This window comes from Heteronotia binoei, chromosome 2 (assembly GCF_032191835.1).
Source record: "Heteronotia binoei isolate CCM8104 ecotype False Entrance Well chromosome 2, APGP_CSIRO_Hbin_v1, whole genome shotgun sequence".
NCBI lineage: Eukaryota > Metazoa > Chordata > Lepidosauria > Squamata > Gekkonidae > Heteronotia > Heteronotia binoei.
Window position 1 is genome coordinate 83,954,253 of NC_083224.1, and position 15,898 is coordinate 83,970,150.

At 42.5% G+C, this 15,898-nt stretch overlaps 1 protein-coding gene across 1 annotated transcript; it reads left to right on the forward strand.

Annotated features, from left to right (window-relative positions):
- Positions 1–225: 225 nt before the first annotated feature.
- On the forward strand, positions 226–6,504 carry SPDEF (SAM pointed domain containing ETS transcription factor). The gene is made up of 5 exons (XM_060233278.1): positions 226–709; positions 3,242–3,439; positions 4,216–4,263; positions 4,531–4,671; positions 5,660–6,504. The coding sequence occupies exons 1-5, from the start codon at positions 244–246 to the stop codon at positions 5,836–5,838; spliced, it is 1,032 nt and encodes a 343-aa protein (XP_060089261.1). The 5' UTR covers positions 226–243; the 3' UTR covers positions 5,839–6,504.
- The last annotated feature ends 9,394 nt before the right edge of the window (positions 6,505–15,898 follow it).

Below are 15,898 nucleotides of genomic sequence, written 5' to 3' on the forward strand. Positions count from 1 at the left end.
CTGGGCCCATGAAGAGCTATTTAACCTATTTTCATCTAGAGGTCTCTTTGACCATGGAGTTACTCTTTGCCGGTTTCTTTCCCCCTAACAGGCTTAGCTTTCCTTCATTGTGCCTGATCACTGGGCAGAAATGCAGAAATCAGTATCAAACCATCCTTTCTGACTGATGCATTTGTTTTTTCTCCCCATCCTTCCTTCTTTCTGTCTTTGATGATAGATCTGGAGTCAAACCTGTGTAGAGTGATGGGCAGTGCTGGCCAAGGCCTGACTGCTCTGCCTTACAACCGGGTCACCCTTCAGGATACCGTGCTGCTCTCTGGTCTGGAGAAGCTGCCTGTTTCTCAAGATTCAGACAGCCAGAGTTGGAGGTCTCTTGACAGTCCTAGCCCACCTGCCACCCCTGAACAACCTCTACCCACCTTCTACCTGCAGTACTTTGATATGCTTTACCCAGAAGACAGCAACTGGGTCCCTAAGGCTCTGGGTGAGTGCCAGCAGGTCACTAGCCAAGGAGGCAGGACTGAAGTGCCCAAAGAACCTGAACAGTGCCCTATCATTGACAGTCAGGGTTTGAGCCTCACATCTGATATGGACTACCAAGCCAGTCTTCACCTGGAAGAGCACTCCCTGGAACAGGTTCAGAGCATGGTGGTAGGTGAGGTGCTCAAGGACATTGAAACAGCTTGTAAGCTTCTCAATATTGCGTCAGGTGAGTACCTCAATCACTTTTTCATTTTACTGTTTGGGAGGTATATCTCCCATTCTTTGGAAACTTTTATGGTACAGGATGATGCTAAGATTGCTAAATTGTGGTATCTGGTAGTGAGTGTGAATTCTAACCTTAATTGCAGTCAGGGGTACAGATGTTGAATATATGCTCTGACCCTGGTTGATATTCTTGCTTGCAGCTTGAGAATGGCGACAAGTGCCTTAAAGGGTTCTATTTAGTAATATTACGGGGTTGATACATACACTGATAGAGCAGCCTGTATAGCAGGCTGAATCATATTTCACTGAATCATAAACTTTAAGGTCAGTATTCAATTCTATCAAAAGACAATCCCCCGTTGACTTAGTTTCCAGTCTTGCCCTTGGCTCATGACATAAAAAACAATACTCTGTGGCCAAACTCAGACACTGGATGCAAATTCCATTTATTGAAAGGCATGGTCTAAAAAATATTTTGTGACCAGAAAATCCAAATTATGCCATGAGTCCTAGATTAACTGGACTTGTATACTTTAATATGCCTTAATTCTCTGTTTTCCTTGCTGCAGCTGGATGGCAGGAAGGATTGTAGAGTGCAATACATGAGTTGGATATGCTATATGTCTCTCTCTGTCTGTCTACTTTCCTGCAAAAAATACTGCAGGTGGTAGATGCAGGAAGACAGAAGCACATAATTCACAAAAGCCCACTGAAATACATGGGAGCTGGACAAGAGCACAGGGCTAATAATTGATACCCTCTTCCAATGTTCCCTCTAAGCTGCAGAGTCTTGTGAGTAAAAATTCTACTTCGTGAGCTACTGGCATTAAAGTTTTGAGCTCCTGCATACATTAGTGTGCTTTGGGGCCATATTTCCTGAGCTAAGACAAAAATCTGTGAGTGGGAGGCTAAAAATCTGTGAGCTAGCTCACACTAACTCAGCTTAGAGGGAACACTGCCCTCTTCAGATGCTTTATAGTTGTTGAACTGGTAGAAGAAACCGCCTTTACCACAGTGCATTTTTTCATGGCACACAGAAGAGGGAAAAGCTTACAGTTTTAAATAACACAGAAGTGGAGATGTTAGGAAGAGATTAATCAGTGTGTACAAAATAAGACAAACTAGCTTGACTTCATAGCTTTCCCCCTCCCCAATAAAGATTTAATGAAACACACCCATGATGTTGTTTCCTTAATGAAAATAACCCACTGCTACAAACTATTAATTGCTACTGCTCTAGATCCAAGTCCAACAGAACAGGGCTGACATGTTTGTCTCAAAGACAGTCATCTCTTTGATTCTCAGGCCAAAAAAGGAAAAAGAAAGAAAGAACAGAATAAGGTTCTATACTGTGGTATGACAGCAGTAATTCAGTGGCTGCTATGAATGAGGGTGATTTCTGTGTGCCCTTTTCAATAGCAGCAAAGCCATGCCAGAAGGACTGCTGTGGCATTCTTTTGTGCAGGGCTCCTTGTTAAAAATATTTATGCTGCAGTAGCTTCCTGGATCCATACCTGGACTAGACATCTTTCATAGGACATCTAACAATGGCAGTGGACACACAGGCAGTTGTCTTATGGAGAAAGTCAGCTGATTCCTCGTCAAATTTTTGTTTCTTCCTGTTGTGGGCATTCTGGCTGTTTCATTACCTATTTAAAAAGGTAATCACTGGGATCTTCATTCAGATGTAGTTAGCATGCATTGGAGGTCAGGAACCAACTCTTTCTTCTTGTGTCTTCATCTGATATAGTGGGGGAGGGCCACTCACTGAGGTTGACTTCATGTTAGATAAAAGCAGCCACACATTGATGTGGCAGACCCACGGCTGAGAGAAGAAATGAAATAGGTTGTTGTAAAACAAAAGGTGAAAGAGGCATGAAACTTAGGATGAGGCTTTCATTCATTAGCTCTTTGGGTGAACTTTAAACCATGCTACAGGTTTATGAAGCCCAGCTCCCCCTCCACAGTTTGATTAATGAAATGTCTTTCCATTGATATAAGGAGGATCAGAGAAATGTCTGGGAATGGATATGAGAATGCTTATCCAGAATCTTGTGCAAGAACTCTGTAACTTGTTGAGTGCATTATTCCAGGCTTCATATTAGCTTCTGTTTTCACTTTATTTGAAGCTAGTTGTCTTAAGTCCAGATATCCCAAGAGATCTGCAACAGCCTTTCCTTGTTCCATGCTGTTTGGGGACTTTAAACAGCTGCAGCAGTAGTGTCAAAAAGTCTTGTGCTGAGAATGGTGGTTGCATGGATCATACTCTGGCATCAAAGAGAATGTCTGCAGCTATAACCAATCACATGTCAAAAGCTATAACAGGGGAAGCTCTCACTCGCTATACATCAGTTAATGAGCCAAAGCTGTACACCAGGCAGAGAGCTTCATTTTGTTGACAAAAAAGAAAGGGAAATTCTCCTGTCCCAATGCTGATTGTCCACAATGTTTCCATACAACATTTGTTTTGAAGCTGAGTTATACTTTAGCCATTGTGCACTGCATCTGAGATATATCTATATCTGTCTTGTAGACCCAGCAGACTGGACTCCAGGGAATGTTCAGAAGTGGATCTTATGGACTGAACACCAATATCGCTTGCCCCAGATTGGGAAATCATTCCAGGATCTTTCTGGAAAAGATGTGTGTGCCATGTCGGAGGAGCAGTTTCGTCAGCGATCCCCAGCATGTGGCGATGTTTTACATGCTCACCTGGACATTTGGAAATCAGGTGCCTTTGCTGATACAGTTGGGAGAGACCACAGCTAAAATGCTTACTGTTGAATGAGTACATGCACCCTGGGCAGCAGCAGAGCCATGTTCTTGCTGTCCTGCAGCACCTGTGCACCTCTCAAATATCCCTGAGAACCAAAATTATTTTCTACAGGTTACATAGAAAGGGAAATAATTTGTGTTAATGGACCAGCTAGCAACTACTGGCTTCTTGTCTTGTTTGGTGACTTTATGCAGGCAATTATCTTGTTGGTATAATCAGTTGGATCAAGACTGTACAAATGTGTCTGTGAGCTTTTTCACACTTTGTTTTTGCTCCAACTTGGCTTCTTAATGTCACTGAGTTTCCCCTCTCTCTTATACACAGTATTGTTTAGGTGTTGTTCTCCTGAGTGCTCCCCCTCCCCAAGTTTCCCCATGCTTTTTCAGGCCACTGCAAAGATGGCCAGCAAAAAAAGCACAGGAAACACTCAAAAAATTGGAAGATCAGCAACTGGCAAACACTGTGTGTAAGGGAGGGGGAATACCTGACGCAAGAAAGAAGCCAACCTGGAACAAATATCGTGCAGAAAAGCCTTGTGATGGTTGGGTAAACAGCCCTGCCTCACCACAGGAGTTAGACTGAATGGCTAACTGTATGAGATACATTCTCAGTGCTCTACAGTCACACAACACACATGGTGTATTATGTGTTGGGAGCAGGGGAACTGGGCCCAAGTCTGGAATGGGCCTAACCACTGGACCCATCCTTTGATGTTTGTGCTTGCCTTCCAGCTGCCTGGATGAAAGAGAAGACTGCCCCTGGAGAGATGCATTATTGTGGTGAGCTTGCTGTTGCCATTAATAACCAAATCACAAAACAGGGAGAGAATAGAAGCAGATTGGGAGTACAGAAACAGAAGCTATTACTGGGAATACATAAAGAGGTTCAGTAAACCACATGGTGCTTTTAGCTGCAGCAGTAGCCATTTTTAGTTCTGCCTGTTTTAAATCTTGGTATCAGGTTAACAAAGAGCAACAGAAAAACATTGTGGACATCCAGTCCTTCATCAAGTATTCTGATAATTAACTGGGTCTTTTTTCCCATAGGGAGTGAAGAGAACTGGACAGACAATGAGGTGGATTCATCCTCCTCAGGCCAGCCCATTCACCTCTGGCAGTTTCTGAAAGAACTTCTGCTGAAGCCCCATAACTATGGACGCTTCATTCGTTGGCTCAATAAGGAAAAAGGTGAGCATCATTTCTGGAAAATTCTAAGCAGCTTTCTCCTTTTCTGAGAAACAGTCTTTTCCCATCCAGCTTCTGTTTATGAACACTAACAGATTCTATTGTGCAAATGCTCAATAGTCAGTAGTTCTGTGCTCTTAGCATACACTGTGAATGCAATCCCTGACCTACTTTGCTTCCCTGGACTCAGAGCTCAGTGACTTCACTGATGATGCATCTACTGCCATTCTGTGCTGCTAACACTGTGCTTCCCACCACTGCAAGCAGAATGTAACCTACTCCTTGAAGTACTACTAGAATGTTTAGTTTTTATGTCTCTTTGAAAACCTTTCTTCTTTTTAATTAAAAAGAAGACTGCAGATTTATACCCCTTTCTCTCTGAATCAATCTCAGAGCGGCTTATTTCCTTTATCTTCTTTTCCCCAACAGACACCCTGTGAGGTAGGTGGGGCTGAGAGGGCTCTCCCAGGAGCTGCCCTTTCATGGACAACTCTTGCGAGAGCTATGGCTGACCCAAGGTCATTCCAGCAGCTGCAAGTAGAGGAGTGGGGAATCAAACCCAGTTCTCCCAGAAAAGAGTCTGCACACTTAACCACTACACTAAACTGGCTCTAATTAACACCTAATTAAACACCCAGTTAAGCTTGTTTTTCTGATCCAAGGCATTGTCATTGTGCCAGTATGAACATATGAAGCTGCCTTATACTGAATCAGACCTTTGGTCCATCAAAGTCAGTATTGTCTTCTCAGACTGGCAGCGGCTCTCCAGGGTCTCAAGCTGAGGTTTTTCATACCTATTTGCCTGGACCCTTTTTTGGAGATGCCAGGGATTGAACCTGGGACCTTCTGCTTCCCAAGCAGATGCTCTACCACTGAGCCACCGTCCCTCCCCAACGATAAATAGAATAGTAAATAGACAACGACTAGGTTGTCTGTAATGTGTGGTTAAAATAGATGATATTGTCTCTTATTTCTCACATTTGCTTCTTAGGTATATTCAAAATTGAAGATTCTGCTCAAGTGGCTCGGCTGTGGGGAATCCGCAAGAACCGTCCTGCCATGAATTATGACAAGCTGAGCCGCTCCATTCGGCAATATTATAAGAAAGGGATAATTCGGAAACCAGACATCTCCCAGCGGCTAGTCTACCAGTTTGTACATCCTGTGTGAAGGCAGATGGAACAAATTCTGATCAGCTGTGGGCTGGGGGACTTTCTGGGAACATAGCACTCCTTACCCTCTGCAGTATGAACTCTAAGGAATATGAAGTCAGGAGTTGGACAAGAGACTGAAAACTCTTTGGACTTGCCTACTGAACTTCTAAGATTTATGTATTCCCTGATTCTATACAAGAAACAAGGAAACAAACACACCTTTATTGCCAAGGTAAAATGGTAAATAAGAAGGAACTACTGCTAAATGAAGTATATACATTTCATTCGGTGGGGCATATCGGTTTTGTGTATAAGACATTTTTCTATCCGTGCACATCCAGGTGTATGCTATGAGAAGCCAAGAAAAGGTGGGAGATTGAAAGAAGAAAGGGAGAATGGAGGTGGAGTCTGGAGTCTAACTAGCAGGTGTTGCTTCCTTTCCAGGGAAATAACTGAAAAAAATATTGTGGTCATAGATACAAAGTAGCATTTGTAATTTTGTTTTGCTTGCAACTTTGCTAAATCTAAGCCATAGGACAAATCACTGATGGCACCAGGAAATATTTCACTCACAAGAGCCAGGTCTCATTGTAAATTTGTTTGGGAAGGATTTGGTGGCTCAGGCAGTGTCATGCTATGATAAACATCTCAGCACCCCCTATTAATCATTTGCTTTCCACTTACCAAGAAGGAAGTCTGAAGAGCAGACTGAAATGGCTTTGGTAAACTTGCCTTAACAGCCTGCAGTCTTGAGTGATTTAGTAATTCCCTCAATATTCTTTGCACAGTTATTAGCAACACAGGATTATGGGTTCATATTGGACACTGGAGATGGTGTAAATCAGTTCTGGTGGTTCTAATGCACTGGTGTAACAATTTAGGATCTGGTTGACAATGGCCACATCACGGGTGATCTCAAGGGAGCTGGCCAGAAAATCTACCCATGTTTGGTATTATTAAATTGACTACCTTCTCATATATGCACAAATGCAAGAAGTGACTGTTTTCAGATATTGTTAGCAGAAGGACACAGTCACCCATTCTCAGTATGTGTACAGTGTATGAATGAGCTTCACCTGAGAGGAAAGACAATAGGATCACATAGAGTAGCCTCTTGCCAGGGCTCATGTTGACCCAAGGCTAGAACATTGTGGCACCTCCATGCCTACAGGGGCCAGCTGGCTGAGTGTCTGTGCTAAGATAGGCAGAGTCCCTAGGTTTCATGGGACATAGTGCTGGCTGTTGTGTTTAACTTTACTGGGGCTTGTGAGCTGCTCACATGAACATAGTAGCAGTGCCCTTTCGCCTCACATTCTGAAAATATGATGTTCCCTCTAAGCTGTGGAGTCTTATGAGCAAAAAATTCAACTTTGTGAGCTACTGGCATTAAAGCTGTAAGCAACTGGCATTAAACTTGGGAGCTATTGCATAATTTATTGTGCTCTGGGGTCATTCTTTCTGAGCTAAGACAAAAATGTGTGAGCTCAGCATAGAAGGAATACTGGATGTGGGTTATTGTTGCATGTTGGGGATTGGAGACTGCGTTCCAGCTTCACAGGGTGACTTTACATGAATCACCCACAGCCACTCAGATGCTTTCAGCTCCCTGGCTGTAAAAGAGTTTTTTCCAAATTAGGTTTTCCCAAACTATATTTGCATTTTTGTAAGCCAAAGAAGCTGATTTATGTTAAAGATAAAGATGAACATGGATATTCCTTGCATTATTACTCAGGCAAAAAACAGTTGATTATATGTAGTCCTTCCTCTGACCCATGCCAAGTTTTCCTGCTTTATTTGCAACTTCCTGGCTAGCATTGCTAGCAGCCTGGGGGGAAATGCCTTGTCCTTTTAATAGAGGCTTAATGGGCTGTTATTAACCAGGTGATGTTATTTACCCCATGCCATGAAAAGCTACAGCTGCCCATTTCTTCACATTAATAGGTCTGTCTGTCTTAAGGGGACAAGACATCTTTCTCTATGCCTGCTGGCAATCTTATTCCTAGCAAAATACCTAGGTCCTGCCAAAATATTTATAAGGACCACCACCATAAGGTAACGTTGCAAGACTGGAGCTGCTTTTAACAGCACTGAGCATGCATGATATCAAGAAAGTAAATAGTCAGGAGCTTAAGGATTTTGTATAGGGAAAGTTGAATTGATTTAATTCATAATTCTCACTCTTCCTGTATTTCTGAGCATGTTTAGAATATGAATAGTGTTGTTCACAATTCTAAACCTAATATGAACATTTTCTGGAGCTAAAGTAGGTGCCTTCTCATGATACCTGTCAAATTGTGTACCAGGTGTTATTAGAAATTGTTAGTGGACATTACACAATGGCTAGAGTTCCTGTCTTTTCTAGCAAGGCTTTGTTGCCTTTAAGAGTTGCATGATACACAGAAATCCAAAAGGTTAAGGGAAATGTCATGCTCTCTCACTTTATTTATACCCCTGATCTCACAGAAAATGCTATTATAATAGGTCAGAGACATAACTGGAGAATAGAACCACTTTGCAACATTCATTCCAGAAATTGCTACACCACCCTTCCACCAGCCCTACTATGCTTTGCTCAGTCTGTATTTCATTTTTGCATAATTTGGCCGTTTTTCCTAAGAAACCATGCCAATTAGAAGCTGTGTCACCTGCCTGAATGCTGTAGCAGCACTTCTCTTTCTTGCATTTTTTTTTTAAAAATCCCAGAAATCTTATTTTTAGCAGAGCCACAGTTCATCTCATAGGAAAAACTGGTAGTTTCAGATGTCCAAAATGATAAGACACAAACTGCACAGTGGGGAGGGGGCTGTATTCTGAAATGTTGTTCTTGTACATTGATGTTTCATGGGTTCAATGGCGAGTGTAGAGACAAAGGCACTTGTGAAATTGCCAACCAATCTAAAGGAAAATACATACTTCAGAATTCTAGGAGCTGCCAGTATTTGTGTGTGCCTTTTCCTTGGTTTGTGGGAAAACTATATAGTGACCCTATGCATTAATGACCTCCAAAATGTTGCAGAAGAAAAATACTGTAAAATTCTGCCCCTTTGGATAGTTTTCTGTCTGTCCCCCATGTAAGAGATGTTCCAAAGTGGCATTGCTCCTGCTTGTAAAGTAGTGGTGTCCAGATTGAAGAGTCGATCATGTTCCCATAAGTGGGAGATGAATAAGCATCAGGCAGACATGTAGCTGCTGCTGAATATAAATAAATTATTAAAAACTGCACAGTGCGGCTCTTATGTGCCCTCACAACCCAAGCACTTCCCCCTTCCTTTTTCTATTGCAGTAAATAACAAAGTTTACAGCACACCAAGTCTGGTGATATACTGATTTTGGTTGTTAGTTCCTGGGAACGCCTACTTGTTTAATATGTAAAGGCATTATGGATATACATAATGAGAGTCTCAATTCCTGATAATAGTACCGTCCTGAGAAATGTCAAATGGTTTTGTTATTATCTCAGAAGATACTTGCTCCAAAAATAAAATACTGAAGGAGATAATCTAAGGAGTTCAGACTTGATCTATAACCCACTTGTTTATTCAATTGGCAGTCCATGGTATCCATAAAGCCCTCCTCCAATACTGTTTTATTAGGGCCTGCATATTGTGTTCCAGAGAAGCCTTGGTTCAGTGGTAGAGTACATACATTATCTAAGAAGTCTCCAATTCAAGGATCTCAAGAGGCAGGTTTGAGGAAAGGCCTTGCTCTGCCTGAGGTTATGGACAGTTGGTAGCTAGCGTAGACAAGACTGAATCAGATGAACCCTTGGAATGGTCTGATGCAGTAAAAGATCCTACATATGCCTTGCAGTAACTTCGCTAGGTCCTTTTTGCAAAAAAGGACCTAGGGATGTTACTGAAACTGACAAATATGCAACCCAGACATGCTTTGAGAAATGACTGAAATTCTGTAAGCTACCCTCAGAATTCTCCAGTACCTCAGATGGTTTGCCTTATTCACTTCTGATATCATTTTAGTTGAAAGTGACAAATGAGACAGGAACAGCTGAAAAATTTCACTAATTTTATCAAGATTCTGTTGACATCCTTAAAAGTTTCTCAATATTTGTTTGAGGGGGGGACTCCCATATTTGTGTTACTTGCTTCTTTCTGAGATTTTTAGTGGCAATTCCAACTGGGAGCTACTTTCTGCACAACTGTACTGTTCATGATGTACTGCACCTGCTCCCCTGAGCTGAGAAATCAGATGCAAGAGGCCTTCTATGCCTCAACAACTTGTATAGAAGAATATTTGCCTGATGCAATTATTCATACCTCTCTAGTCCTTGTGACATCAGCTGGCACTGCTGAAATGCCTTCATCTTTTGAAGCACTGTTTCCTGCTGCAGATTGTCAACCCAATTTGCATTTCCTGTGTCATAACAACAGCAGAACCCTCCTCATCATTAACAAAGATAAACAAACTGTGCATGAATAAAATAATTCTTTTATTATTGTATTCTTAAGTATAGTTTTTGCTCTTTATGGAAGAAGAGGCAGACTGGCATGACACAGATACATTACTCTCCATCTGCTAGCATGTAGCTTTGCTGAACATAACAATACTCCTTAGCATAGGCCACACCACCCACCAGCCTGACATAGCACTTTAATCAGAAAGAGTGGACAAAGGGGCCACAGTTTTTCTTTCCTTTCTTTTCCAGCAGTTACTATGTGGACCACAGGCGGTGTAACGAATACAGCAGACTCAGGGCTGATTCTTCTGACCACCTTCAGAATGGTAGCCCCTGTAAACGCTGAGAGCCAAACTACATGTCTGAGTTTCTAACATGTTGGGACTGGGTTCCCCAACTCAGGTTCTCAGGGAATGGTTTTAAAAAATAAGAAAGAAGCCAAATGGGCTTGGAAAGTTGCGGTGGGGGGGGAGGCTCCTGCCTTCCCCTCAAAGCTGTTTTCCAGCACTGAAACAGTGCTGGGGGTAGTTTTGCCCCTGTTTCTGCTGTTCCACAGAGAGTATTTTGTGCACCAAAAGCAGCAAAAAGAAATAAGTAACTTCCTTTGTGCTATTTTGACACCAGAAAACAGTTTAGGGAGGAAAGGTAGGAGTCCTTCTTCCCCCTGCAACAGAGTTCCAAGCCTGTCTGGACTTGCCTTTATTTTCAAAAGGCCAATCCCTGCAGCTGCTGTGTGGCTGCATGGAAACCTGGACAAAACTCATTGGGCGTTTTCGCACTCACCTTCAGCCGGCGCGACGCCCCTCTTCACCGCGCAGGATCTACGCGGATTTCGCACTAAACGCCGCGGAGCAGCCGGAAGAGCCGGAAACTCCCGGCGCAAAAGCGGTGCAAACGGAAACTGCTTTTTGGCGGTTTCCGTTTGCGCCGCAAAAGCGCCGGGAGTTTCCGGCTCTTCCGCGGCATTTAGTGCGAAATCCGCACAGATCCTGCGCGGTGAAGAGGGGGGTCGCGGCGGCTGAAGGTGAGTGCGAAAACGCCCATTAAGAACCAGAATGTGTTTGGCCCTGAGTTTCAGGCCAAGGGTGATAACCACTGTACATGCTGCATTTCAGTTTCCAGGTGCAATATATGGAGGCAGTCATGTGAAGGCTGAGTGTTCACCTTGCATGATATGTGTGTTGATTTTCAGCATGCTGATGCAAATGCTCAAAAGGCCATTATGAAAACAGCATGCTAAATGTCAATGCACACAGACTTCTACAGGTGTCAGCCTCTCCATCATGGCCTGTGTTTGCCATAGACATCCTGAAACTCAGTACTTGCAACAAGTACCACTTCAGAAAAGGATGTGAGAGGTAGCCCTTCTAAACGAAATCTTTTTCTTTCTAACAACTGGAGGTGAGGGGGGGGGGAGGGCTCCTGGGTAAAGTTTGCATCTATAAGACTTTGTTTTGTGGGGGAGGCCCATTTCAGTAGGAAATTCTCTTTTATTAGGACAAAGGCTTTTAATAAACTCTGATCCTATCTGGATCCTTAACAAAATAAATATGCCATCAATTTCCATTTGTATTTCTGTTCTGCATTTTGTTCCCTACCATTCAGAAAAGGAAATCCAAATACAGCGCTTTCTATATAGGGGTGGCCAACGGTAGCTCTCCAGATGTTTTTTGCATACAACTCCCATCAGCCCCAACCATTGGCCATGCTGGCTGGGAGTTGTAGGCAAAAAACATCTGGAAAGCTACCACTGGCCACCCCGATATAGAACAAGATAATGCCTATTGAGAATGTTCCATTCTCTATTCTCTGCATTTGAACCATTAGAAACATTCCAAGCAGGGATTTTTTTGTAGCAGGAACTCATTTGCATATTAGGCCACATACCTGATGTAGCCAATCCTCCTGGAGCTTACAGTAGGCCCTGTACTAAGAGCCCAGTAAACTCTTGGTGAATTGGCTACATCAGGGGAGTTCCTGCTGCAAAAAAGCCCTGATTCCAAGTATAACAAGTGTAACAAAAACAGAACAGAATTTGTCTGGGGCTAGTTCTTTGGATCAGGTTAGGACCAGAGGTCAAATTAAGCCTTAGGTTTGGATTGAGAATAATTGAATGCATCTGGGAAAACGCAGCATTGGATCACCACCACTCTGGCAGTCAAAGTGACCCTTTCTTTCACTTTTTACTGGCAGGTAATTAACTCACTGGCGGCCCAATCAAGACCAGCACAAAGCTTACCTTGTAAACATGATAAGTACATCTACATCTGGAGATATTAAGAGTACAAGAATCAAACAAGAATTAAAATCCGTATAACATTTACATAGATCAGTCATCTTTTTTGTATACACAGTAATACAGTCACAATATATATATGTATATATATACCTTTTTGTTTTAAATTACACAGTCAATATACAAAAACAGGTGCATTGCTGAGACAACAGCATTCCTCAAAGTTTTTTTTAACCTAACAAAAAAAGTAGTTGAAGGTTGGAGAACTCATCTATTTAATCCAGTATGCAGCTTAATTCATTCACGAATAACACTTGTCACTGGGTCCAATAATTCATAAAAAGAATTAGATTGCAGCAACAGACTGTAGTGGAGGAGGAGTGATGGTAAGTACTTATGAAAATTCAAGAGACTGCTATGGAAGGGGATGACGGAAAGACTTGGGAATCCTTATTTCATGAAAACAGGAAAATATACTAGCTATTTTACACTACACTAGCCATAAGCCCCCATAAATCAGCTGGAGGGTGACAGATGTGAAATGGCACCCTTACGTTAATTAATGAATGTTAATAAAGAGGTGCACTAGCTACACACAGAAATATTAGCCTTCTGGAAAACAGAAGCATATGTCATGTGAACTCTCTTGAGGTGGGATATGTGAAAGAAACACACACTGGTGAATGGGAGATATCTGGAGGAGTCATCTGGTGCCACTGGTCCCAACTATGCATTGACCAAAGATGAGACAATCCCAGTTGATGTGTACCATCACCTCAGGACATTGTGGTGCTATGGAGAAAAGACCTCACCCTAAATTATTTCACAGTCAGTCGTCCCAGTTTCTCTACACACAAAAAACTGAAAAATCTTTGACTAAATTTCATCTGTGGTAACAAAATTTGAGAATACAAAGATATAAGAAGAAATACATGGTGTTTGAAGAAGGAGGGTTGGTTTTATATTCTGCCCTTCACTAACCAAAGGAGTCTCAGAGTGGCTTACAATTCCTTTATCTTCCTCTTTCAACAACAGACACCACCTGAAGTAGGTGGGGCTGAGAGAGTTCTGACTGACCCAAGGTCACCCAGCTGACTTTATGCAGAGGAGTGGGGAATCAGACCCGATTCTCCCAATTAGTCTGTTGCTCTTAACCACTATACCAAATTAGACTGAAAAAGTTATTTTTAAAATAAAGACTCTCAAATAAACAGCAAGGGATGAAGGTAACTATTTGGCTTCTCTTTTGATGATACACTACTGTTATTTTTGATATACTCATTCCTATTCATACTGGTTTCTCCTTCCTCATATGTGCCCAGAGACCTTAACGGAAAATCCATGCAACATTGGGAATGGTTATGCCAGACCAGCATTCAGTCAGCACAGAAACATAACAAATATTGTTAAAACATAATGGATATTGTTATAATGGAAAAAACCCAAAGAATTTTTAACTGGCAGGTAATTAACTCACCAGCTATTTGTGTATAGGATATGTTAATTAAACTGACTGGAAACATTTGAATTGCTTATGACATACTGGGGTTTACTGCATGGAAAGGAAAGGTCCCCTGTGCAAGCACCAGTCGTTTCCAACTCTGGGGTGATGCTGCTTTCACAACATTTTCATGGCAGACCTTTTTATGGGGTGGTTTGCCATTGCCTTCCCCGGTCATTACACTTTCTCCCCAGCAAGCTGGGTACTCATTTTACCGACCTCGGAAGGATGGAAGGCTGAGTCAACTTCGAGCCAGCTACCTGAATCAGCTTCCACTGGAATGGAACTAAGGTCGTGAGCAGAGGGCTCCGACTGCAGTACTGCAGCTTTACCACTCTGCGCCATGGGGCTCTTCCTTTACTGCATGACTTTAGGCTTAATACCAAATCACCTCTACAGCATAGTTGATCATTCTCCAATATAGGAGAAACTGCCAAAGCTTTGTGCAGTGCCAAAATTTCCCATCTCAGTACTCTGGCATTACTGAGTACAACCACAAGATAACAGGTAAGATTTACAGCCATCTTAGAACACAACCCACTAATCAGTTTAACTCTACAACCTGCACCAAAATTAACAGGAACTATGCTCAACAGCAAAGGACTCGTTTAAGCGGTGGAAAGCTAGTCCAAGTGAGATTAATAAAAGGGAACACAGGCTGTGGCAAATCAAATGCAAGATTGTGATCAGGCAGGCAAAAAGGGACTATGAAGAGCATATTGCAAAAAACATAAAGACCAACAATATAAATTTCTTCAAATATATTAGAAGCAGGAAACCAGCCAGGGAGGCAGTGGGGCCCTTGAATGACCAAGGGGTAAAAGATTTACTGAAGGAGGATATGGAAATGGCTGAGAAGCTGAATGCATTTTTTGCCTCCATCTTCACTGTGGAAGATGAGAAGTGTTTGCCTGCTCCAAAACCACTAATTTTGGAAGGGGTGTTGAAAGACCTGAGTCAAATTGAGGTGACAAGAGAGGAGGTCCTACAACTGATTGACGAATTAAAAACTAATAAGTCACCAGGTCCGGATGGCATACATCCAAGAGTTCTGAAAGAACTCAAAGTTGAACTTGCGGATCTCCTGACAAAAATATGTAATCTTTCACTGAAATCTGCCTCCATTCCTGAGGACTGGAAGGTAGCTAATGTCACCCCCATCCTACAGGCCAGTCAGTCTGACTTCAATACCGGAAAAGTTGGTAGAAACCATTATCAAGGACAGAATGAGTAGGCACATTGATGAACACAAGTTATTGAGGAACACTCAGCATGGGTTCTGTAAGGGAAGATCTTGCCTCACTAACCTGTTACAGTTCTTTGAGGGGGTGAACAGACATGTGGACAAAGGGGACCCAATAGATGTTGTTTACCTTGACTTCCAGAAAGCTTTTGATAAAGTTCCTCATCAAAGGATCCTTAGTAAGCTCGAGAGTCATGGAGTAAAAGGACAGGTCGTCTTGTGGATCAAAAACTGGCTAATTAATAGGAAGCAGAGAGTGAGTATAAATGGGCAGTCTTCGCAGTGGAGGGCCGCAGGGCTCAGTACTGGGTCTCATGCTCTTTAACTTGTTCATTAATGATCTGGAGTTGAGAGTAAGCAGTGAAGTGGCCAAGTTTGCAGATGACACTAAATTGTTCAAGGTGGTGAGAACCAGAGAGGATTGTGAGGCACTCCAAAGGGATCTGTTGAGGCTGGGTGAGTGGGCGTCAACGTGGCAGATGAGGTTCAATGTGGCCAAGTGCAATGTAATGCACATTGGGGCCAAGAATCCCAGCTACAAATACAAGTTGATGGGGTGTGAACTGGCAGAGATTGACCAAAAGAGAGATCTTGGGGTCGTGGTAGATAACTCACTGAAAATGTCAAGACAGTGTGCAATTGCAATAAAAAAGACCAACGCCATGCTGGGAATTATTAGGAA

Bases quoted from the DNA above. Each gene is read 5' to 3' on its own strand.
- SPDEF (XM_060233278.1), top strand. From the start codon at position 244: ATGGGCAGTGCTGGCCAAGGCCTGACTGCTCTGCCTTACAACCGGGTC. The intron at 710-3,241 runs GTGAGTACCTCA...TCTGTCTTGTAG, and splicing joins GCTTCTCAATATTGCGTCAG to ACCCAGCAGACTGGACTCCA. The intron at 4,264-4,530 runs GTGAGCTTGCTG...TTTTTCCCATAG, and splicing joins TGGAGAGATGCATTATTGTG to GGAGTGAAGAGAACTGGACA.